At 44.5% G+C, this 10000-nt stretch overlaps 1 protein-coding gene across 1 annotated transcript in view; it reads left to right on the forward strand.

Moving 5' to 3' along the window:
* jak1 (Janus kinase 1) overlaps nt 1–10000 on the forward strand; it is a 127178-nt gene that overhangs the window by 74595 nt on the left and 42583 nt on the right. Inside the window, exons 5-7 of the mRNA XM_084311266.1 lie at nt 694–876; nt 4525–4711; nt 8260–8369. Coding sequence (XP_084167392.1) covers nt 694–876; nt 4525–4711; nt 8260–8369 — 480 coding nt within the window. The remainder of the gene's footprint in view (nt 1–693; nt 877–4524; nt 4712–8259; nt 8370–10000) is intronic.

Here is a 10000-nt window from a genome sequence, read left to right on the forward strand (position 1 = left end):
AATCAATCAATCAATCAATCACCTCTGTTATATCATCCTTTTAGAGGGTAGAGACACTCACCTCTGTTATATCATCCTTTAGAGTGTAGAGACACTCACCTCTGTGTAAACAACCATATAACTATGATGGAACAACATAGACCTACAGTATATGAGGAAACAACCATAGAACTATATGAGGGAACGACCGTAGAACTATATGAGGGAACAACCATAGACCTATATGAGGGAACAACCATATAACTATATGAGGGAACAACCATAGACCTATATGAGGGAACAACCATATAACTATATGAGGGAACAACCATAGACCTATATGAGGGAACAACCATAGAACTATATGAGGGAACAACCATATAACTATATGAGGGAACAACATAGACCTATATGAGGGAACAACCATATAACTATATGAGGGAACAACCATATAACTATATGAGGGAACAACCGTAGACCTATATGAGGAAACAACCATAGAACTATATGAGGGAACAACTATAGACATCAACAAGACAACAGACACATCAACAAGACAACCATAGAACTAACTCTTTTACCCCCCCCCCCCCCTGTAGTGTGCTCGCCCCCCAGGGGAACCGCTGAGCATAACAGTTCTGTGCTCATAGCTCATCATCTAGCCTCTCTGGTCTGGTGGCCCTCATTGACTAGTGGTGTTCTTCTCCTCTCCAGCAGAACGGAGTGATGCCGAAAGAGAAGGGCAAGTCAAAGAAGAACAGGATGGAGGGAAAGCGGAAGAACGACAAGAAGGACAGCTGGGACGATTGTCCGGTGTTCTGTGACTTCCATGAGATCACACACACCGTGGTGCGGGACGCCACTGTCACCATCTACAGACAGGACAACAAGAAGATGGTACACACACACACACACACACACACACACACACACACACACACACACACGCACACACACACACTGATGCCTTTTTCTCTCTCTCTCTCGCTCTCTCTCTCTCTCTCTCTCGCTCGCTCGCTCTCTCTCTCTCTCTCTCTCTCTCTCTCTCTCTCTCTCTCTTCTCTCTCTCTCTCTCTCTCTCTCTCTCTCTCTCTCTCTCTCTCTCTCTCCTCTCTCTCTCTCCCTCTCTCTCTCTCTCTCTCTCTCTCTCTCTCTCAGTCTCTCTCTCTCTCTCTCCCTCTCTCTCTCTCTCTGTCTCTCTCTCTCTCTCTCTCTCTCTCTCTCTCTCTCTCTCTCTCTCCCTCTCTCCTCTCTCTCCCCCTCTCTCTCTCTCTCTCTCTCCCTCTCTCCCTCTCTCTCTCTCTCTCTCTCTCTCTCTCTCTTCTCTCTCTCTCTCTCTCTCTCTCTCTCTCTCTCTCTCTCTCTGGAGGAGGTCGGACAGGTATGGAGGGGCGAGGTTATGGATGGCCTTGAATGTATGGAGGAGGATCTTGTAATCTATGCTGTGTTTAATGGGAAGCCAGTGGAGTTGGCGTAGGACAGGGGTGATGTGACCGATGACAAGGGTTCTGGTTATTATACGGGCAGCAGCGTTCTGGACCAGTTGGAGCTTATGGAGGAGTTTGTGGCGGGGACCAAAGAGAAGGGAGTTGCAGTAATCCAAGCGGGAAGTGGCGAGGGAGTGGACCAGGATTGCGGCGCCGTTGGGAGTGAGTGAAGGGTTGATGTTGCGAAGGTGGAAGTAGGCGGACCGATGGTGTTGTTGATGTGGGAATGGAATGATAGGGTGCTGTCGAGGACGACACCCAGACTCTTGACCTGGGGGGAGGGGGAAACCAAGGAGTTGTCTATGGTGAGGGTGCAACTGGGGGGGTGCTGGTGAGTGTGGACCTGGAGCAATGAGGAGAGGACTACCTCTGTTTTATCACTGTTTAGTTTGAGGAAATTTGAAGTGAACCAGGATTTGATTTCCTGTAAACAGGCAGATAGGGAAGAGGGAGGGAGGGGTGGACGGATGGGATGTGAATGATTTTAACTGAATGAACTCAGTACGGCCAGAGAGATATGCGTGGAACCAGTCTAGGGATGTGTGGGAGATTCAATGGAGGCTAGTCGGTTTAGGAGGGTGGAGTGAGATATGGTGTCAAATGCGGCGCTCATATCGAGGAGGATGAGGATGGATAATAGTCCGGAGTCAGCTGCCATCAGGAGGTCATTAGTGATTTTGAGGAGGGCTGTTTCTGTGACGGGGGCGAAACCAGATTGGAACTGTCCATAGAGGTTATTGTTGGAGAGGTGAGCATGAATCTGAGAAGACACAACTTTTTCCAGGATTTTTGAGAGAAATGGCAGGTTGGAGATGGGACGGAGTTATTGAAGATGTTGGGGTCTGAACCAGGTTTCTTTAGAATATATCTTTATTTTCTCTCCATATCTGTCTTTATCTCCATCTCTCTCTTTCTGTCTCTCTATATATATATATATTTCTCTCTATCTCTATCTCTCTTTCTCTCTCTAAGAACTACACTTTATATACCAGAACTACACTGGATAGATCAGAGCTACACTGGATAGATCAGAGCTACACTGGATAGGTCAGAGCTACACTGGATAGGTCAGAGCTACACTGGATAGATCAGAGCTACACTGGATAGATCAGAGCTACACTGGATAGATCAGAGCTACACTGGATAGATCAGAGCTACACTGGATAGATCAGAGCTACACTGGATAGATCAGAGCTACACTGGATAGATCAGAGCTACACTGGATAGATCAGAGCTACACTGGATAGATCAGAGCTACACTGGACAGATCAGAGCTACACTGGATAGATCAGAGCTACACTGGATAGATCAGAGCTACACTGGATAGATCAGAGCTACACTGGATAGATCAGAGCTACACTGGACAGATCAGAGCTACACTGGATAGATCAGAGCTACACTGGATAGATCAGAGCTACACTGAATAGATCAGAGCTACACTGGATAGATCAGAGCTACACTGGATAGATCAGGCTCTTCTCAGTGCATCATATGTATTTGTTTTGGTACGTCTCACTCGGCTCCCAACCAAACCTGTTAACGGCGTCACAACAGGGAACAAGAGGAAAGTTGGAATGTTTTTAACACAGCCGGAAAGTTCTGGAAAGTTCAGCCAAACGGCGTCGTTGCCGTGGTAACACATCAGTCAAACCTCATGGAAACATGACCACATTTTCCATGGTAGGTTGCAGTCGAGTCACCAAATCTCGAGTCCCGAGTCCTCAGTGTTCGAGTCGTCTGAGTCACCAGAAAAGAGCCCGAGTCGGACTCGAGTCTGAGTCCTGGATTCAAGTACTACAACACTGGGTGGAACACACGCGTGTCTGCCCTTGCACAAAATTAAATAATGTTACGGTATCAATATCGCCATCAATATCTTATGCCAAATCATTAGGGCCTATTACAAAGAAAGAAAACTAAAAATGTAAACTGTATTCATCAATTAAGAAGTCAGAGTCCTCGTCTGCACCTTCCGAGACCGAATGCAGTCCATGCTCGAGTCTAAGTCCAAGTCCGAGTCATCAGTGCTCAAGTCCAAGTCGAGTCACGAGTCCTGAAAATCAGTCCAGGACTCTAGTCCTACAACACTGGTAGGTTGACATAGTGCCAGATTCTTATTTTTTTTGTCAGGGACAATGCAAAAGAAAACATTGTAACAAGTTAAATAACAAGATACAGATGCATTGCATGTAGGATTTCTAGCCAAGGCTAACTTGTGACCCCTGTCCCTGGTTTGGCGTTTCTACTTAAAAGTGGCCGTTACATATCATCATAAAAGTACACGATGCTCCACCAGGGAGGAGGTTATATCATCCAGACCGGGACTCATTTCTAGGGCCTTTTCATGAATGATAGCTGATTGAATCGGGGCCCTGTACTTTAAACAGTGGGCCCCTTGGAATCAGTGAGATAATGCTGTTAATCTACACAAGAATCCTGGGGCCCTCAACGCTATTATCACAATACTAGTTTTGATATGTATGATGTTGTAATATCACGATATTGCGATTTATTACCTTTTTTCAACTGCAAATTATGTCCACAATGGAAAACCTTCTGCAATAAAAATATATATCATCTGTTTTATTTAATAAGATGTTTTCAGTCTGTTCACCTCACTCCAATAACTTTTATTGCAGTGAAATTGGATTGTCAAATACTGTGTATATATATATATATTGATATTTGGCATTGCTGTATCGATATGATATCGGCATGCAAAATATTGCGATATATTGCTGTATCGATAGAATAGTAGAACGAGATTCAGTCAAATAAATGAAAGTATCTCCCTCCTTCCTTCTCTCCCTCTCTCCTTCTCTCCACCTCTCTCCTTATCTCCCTCCTTCCTTTTCTCCCTCTCTCCTTCTCTCCCTATCTCCCTCTCTCTCCCTCCTTCCTTCTCTCCCTCTCTCTCCTTATCTCTCCCTCCTTCTCCCTCCCTCCTTCTCTCCCTCTCTCTCTCCTTCTCTCCCCCTCTCCTTCTCCCCCTCTCCTTCTCCCCCTCTCCTTCTCTCCCTCTCTCCTTCTCTCCCTCTCTCTTTCGATGTACCTGAAGGATTCTCGTCCGGTGCGGCAGTACAAGAACTTCCAGATTGAGGCCGGCTCGGACCAGTTCCGGCTGTACGGGACGGAGACGTACCGCTCGTCTCTCGGGGGGCTGCTGGAGCACCTGGCGGGGCAGCATCTGAGGACGGACAACCTCTGCTTCCAGCTGCTCAAATGCTGCCCTCCAGAGCCTGGAGGTGGGTCATTCTGACATGTTAAATGTTGCCCTCCAGAGCCTGGAGGTGGGTCATCCTGACATGTTAAATGCTGCCCTCCAGAGCCTGGAGGTGGGTCATCCTGACATGTTAAATGCTGCCCTCCAGAGCCTGGAGGTGGGTCATCCTGACATGTTAAATGCTGCCCTCCAGAGCCTGGAGGTGGGTCATCCTGACATGTTAAATGCTGCCCTCCAGAGCCTGGAGGTGGGTCATCCTGACATGTTAAATGCTGCCCTCCAGAGCCTGGAGGTGGGTCATTCTGACATGTTAAATGTTGCCCTCCAGAGCCTGGAGGTGGGTCATCCTGACATGTTAAATGCTGCCCTCCAGAGCCTGGAGGTGGGTCATCCTGACATGTTAAATGCTGCCCTCCAGAGCCTGGAGGTGGGTCATCCTGACATGTTAAATGCTGCCCTCCAGAGCCTGGAGGTGGGTCATCCTGACATGTTAAATGCTGCCCTCCAGAGCCTGGAGGTGGGTCATTCTGACATGTTAAATGCTGCCCTCCAGAGCCTGGAGGTGGGTCATTCTGACATGTAGGTTCAATGAGCTTGGCTGAGAGGAGTGCTCTCATTGTGGCCAGCTAGGAGACACACTTAGGGGTGACAGTGGCTCGGGAGGTAAAGCAGTCGTCTAGTAATCCGGAGGTTCCCGATTCGATTCCAGCTCCTCCCGGACAGCGTGTCCTTGAGCAAGACAACTTAACCCCTAACTGCTCCCAATGAGCAGGTCGGCACCTTGCATGGTCGCCTCCGCCGTCGGTGTGTGAATGTGTGAGTGAATGGTTGAATGTGAGGAACAAATTGTAAAGCGCTTTGGATAAAAGCTGCTATATAAATGCACCGTTTACACTGAGGAAGAGAAGGAGACAATGAGCTTAAGTAGGGGTCGTAGCCCCTGGCCCCTCCTTAGGTGTGAACTAAGATATGGTTTGGGGCAACCAAAAGGGTTCCTCGACAACACACACACAGATGAGTATACGGACCAGTACGCTGTTCATACAATCATTTGGTTCAGATCAAGCGATCCGATTTGTGTGGTATTTGCTATAACGTTACGGCTAGGAGTTGCGTGGATTAGATGAGATAAAAACGAGTGCCGTCAGGCGATTAAAAAAATTAATCTAATTAATTACAGGATTTGTAATTAATCTAATTAATCACATTTTAATCGCATAACCATTTTAGGCCTGATATTCTATATTCTATAATCATATTTCAAATTGCATGTGTCCGGATGGCAGAATTCAGTACTGTATCTACAAAACCTTCTGGTGTTATTCACAGTCAAAGATAAAATAATTTTTTTTTAATTGTTATTCTCCTTTGGTTCATTACAATTTACTCAAGCCTAGTAACAGACACAGTATTTCTGACACTGGGAATACATTCCCTGAGATCCATAGATGTCCCTAGAATCAGATACCAAGAACATGCAAATGGACCATTTAAAAAAAAAAAGTCTGTAAATGTTTATTCTACGTTCTTATGGAATTAATGAGATTTAAAAAAATATATAATAAAGAAATATATTTTTTTAATTAATTTTGAGTTAATTTTCATAACGCGATAATTTGCTGTGTAATTAATTAATCTAATTAACGCGATAAACTGACAGCCCTAATAAAAACATTTTGTCATCATATAGCAAAAGTATGGGGTGACAGTGGCTCAGGAGGTAGGGCAGTCGTCAGGTAAATCGGAAGGTTCCCGTTTCGATTCCCGCTCCTCCCGGGTCCTTGAGCAAGACACTTAACCCCTAACTGCTCCTGATGAGTAGGTTGGCACCTTGCATGGTCACCTCCACCGTCGGTGTGTGAATGTGTGAGTGAATGGGTGAATGTGAGGCATAAATTGTAAAGCGCTATAAAAAGTGCTATATAAATGCACCATTTACAGTACAATGAAAAGAGTCGCACAGGAAGATAGATACCAACATCTTCAGACAGGAAGATAGTAGATACCAGTTTCCACTCTGTGCATTCAGTAGAAAGATATGCGGCTGCAAGCTAGCCTAGCTCAGCACACATGAATGGAAGTGGATAAGTAAGGGATAATGTATAGCTACGAGGTCATTGTCGCAAAATAATTGACCGACACAGAGTTTAAAATACCGAGGCGCCTTAGGTGTTTTAAACGTCAGTGAAGGTCAATTATTTTCGACGATGATCGAGTATAGCTATACATTATCCCGCTTATTACATGGCTAACTTACTAACAATATACCTAATTCATTTTACATCGACAAGACGAGATCAAATGCAGACACAGTTCTGTTCTGTCGCTCCCGCTGTCATCGTCACACACACTCCGCTGTCAGTGCAGCCGGCAGGTGTGTCTGATTGGCTGCACTGATGCAGTGTGTCAGTGGGCTTGATTGCGAACAGCTGCGCACAGCGGTCATTATTGTTCGGCAGAGGTCCGTTATCGAGTAATAACGGACCTCTGACGAGCGCTATTGACCAATCACAAGCAAGCATTTCGGCGAATGTGAAAACGCCATGTAATAAGTAAGGGATAATGTATAGCTACGAGGTCATTGTCGCAAAATAATTGACCGACACGGAGTTTAAAATACCGAGCCGCCTCGGCGAGGTGTTTTAAACGTCAGTGAAGGTAAATTATTTTGCGATGATGACCGAGTATAGCTATACATTATCCCGCTTATTACATGGCTAACTTACTAACAATATACCTAATTCATTTGACAAATCGCAGTTGTTCTGTGGCTCTGTCAGCCCAAATAAAGTGATTATTATTATCGCGGGCAGCCCGGCAGGTGTGTCTGATTGGCTGCACTGAAACAGTGTGTGTCAGTGGGGCTTGATTACTCCAGCTGCGAAAAACAATAATCACCGGTGGTTATCGAAAAATAATTCACCGCTGTCGGGGGCTATTGACCAATCACAAGCAAGCATTTCGGCGAATGTAAAAACGCCATGTAATAAATAGTAATAATCAACATTTTAGGCCTTTAAAAGTATTGAATATGATTTTGATAGGACTTAAACATTTATTGTATTGGGAGGTTACTTCTATGTTGCCATAACTTCTCTGCATCACGTTCAAATGTGTTTTGGTGTGCTTTGGTTAAAAGCAGTCCATTTCACTTTAAGATTATATATATAAACTGGAGGTGGAGGGGGCTCGGTAAGCACTTTTTATAGTAAAGATTTTATTTTGTTATCCTTTTTCTTTGTGACAACTTGTATTGACTGGTTGTGTATCCGATATATAATAGGTCTAATTTATTGTCTAGTCATTGTTGTGTTAGTTTGTGTTCTTGGATGTCTGTTATGTAATATTGTCATTATTGTGCTGTGTTGTTTCTTGTTTGAAAATATGAAAATAAAAAGATTTGGTAAAAAAAAAAAGATTATATATATAAAAAGGGCTTAGTTTGGTAAAAAAAAATGTAAGATAAATAGATCTTATTTTAAAACTCATACATTTAAATTGGAACTCACCGTGGGGTACAACCACAGACTATAGGGTTCTCAAATGTTACATTATGTGTGTGTGTTTCAGAGGTGTCCAACCTGCTGGTGGTGACCAATCACAGAGCTCTGATGCCTCAGACTCCCAAGCAGGACAGTCGGGTCAGCTTCCATCGAATCCTGAAGGAGGCGATCACACAGGTCTGTCTGTCTGTCTGTCTGTCTGTCTGTCTGTCTGTCTGTCTGTCTGTCTGTCTGTCTGTCTGTCTGTCTGTCTGTCTGTCCGTCCGTCCGTCCGTCCGTCCGTCCGTCCGTCCGTCCGTCCGTCCGTCCGTCCGTCCGTCCGTCCGTCCGTCCGTCCGTCCGTCCGTCCGTCCGTCCGTGAATATCAGCTATATATTACATACGGAGTAGAGTACATACATACACACACAATATATAATATAGTATGACGTAATAAATTAAATAATTTAAAAGGTGCTATAGATAAAATGTTTATATAGAGTAATACAATTAAATAAATAAAAAAATATATATATACATCCACACAGCTTTGCACAAGGGTGCAAAATATTATATTATATTGTTGAATGCATCCAGTGAAATTAACCCATCAATGCATACTTTTATTGTCGAAAGTATGCATAATGTTGTGTTAATTCCACGACAAGAGATATGTGATGTTAGTTACCTGAAATGATTTCGTTTTCGGTTGATATTGGTTGATATCTGTATCTGTAATTAAGAGTTGGACAATATTGGTATATGCGATATTGGTAAAAAAGCCAATATCGAACATCCCTAGTGTTTACATGTTGCGTGCATGTATCCCCTCCCTACTTCCCATTTCCCCCACACGGAATGCACCTGATTGGATTAATTACATGCTGGTGCTCTAGTGCGACATCTAGTGGCTGAATGTTATCTATAGCACCTTTAAAGCAGCTGGTACCTCTATGGCAGGGAGGGGCAACTGGCGGCCCGCGGGCCGCATGCGGCCCTCACCGACGTTCTATGCGGCCCCAGGCCAATATTAAAAAAATAAAAAAATTTACATTTTTTTTATTTAAATAAAAAAAAAAAATTTATTGTATTCGACTAAGAAGAGTTGGCAGTCGACTATGGCTCCTTAGTCGACTATTTGACTAATAGGGGTCAGCCCTAGTGTGGACATATGAAACGTTGTTGAAAGTGCCGTGCAGCAATATGGGGGTTTTGATAAACTGTCGGCTGTTGTTACCGATGGAGCACCGGCAATGAAAGGAAAACGCACAGGATTCGCCGGGCTTCTAAGGCAGAGTGGCGTTGAGTGTCCAATGCTGCACTGCATTATACATCAGGTAAGTTCGCTAACATAATTTCCATCTATTGTGGGTCATTATAATGACCAATGTGAGTCAAGTGTAGTCAAATTATATGCGAGAGTCGTTAAATCGTTTTTTTTTTTTTTTTATCTGATATAGGAGGCTCTCTGTGCCAAGAAGCTTGACTACAGCCATGTTATGGATTTGGTTACCAAGGTTACCAATCTAATTCGTGGAGGCAACAGGTCACTAAACCATAGAAAGTTTGTCGCCTTTTTGGAAGAGATGGACACTGATTATGGCGACTTGCAGCTACACACAGAAATCCGATGGCTGAGCCGTCGGAAAGTACAGGAGCGACATTGAAACACTGCAAATGCAATTCAATGATCGGTTTGAAGATTTCAATGGCATGCCGTCATGGATAGCGCTGTTTGCCGGCCCCCTCACCGCTACGGTGTCAGAGCAGCCCCCCCCCACCGTTGCAGCTTGAACTGTGCAAGCTACAGTCAGATCCTTTTTTTCAAG

This window comes from Notolepis coatsorum, assembly GCF_963971535.1.
Source record: "Notolepis coatsorum genome assembly, chromosome: 3".
Lineage (NCBI taxonomy): Eukaryota > Metazoa > Chordata > Actinopteri > Aulopiformes > Paralepididae > Notolepis > Notolepis coatsorum.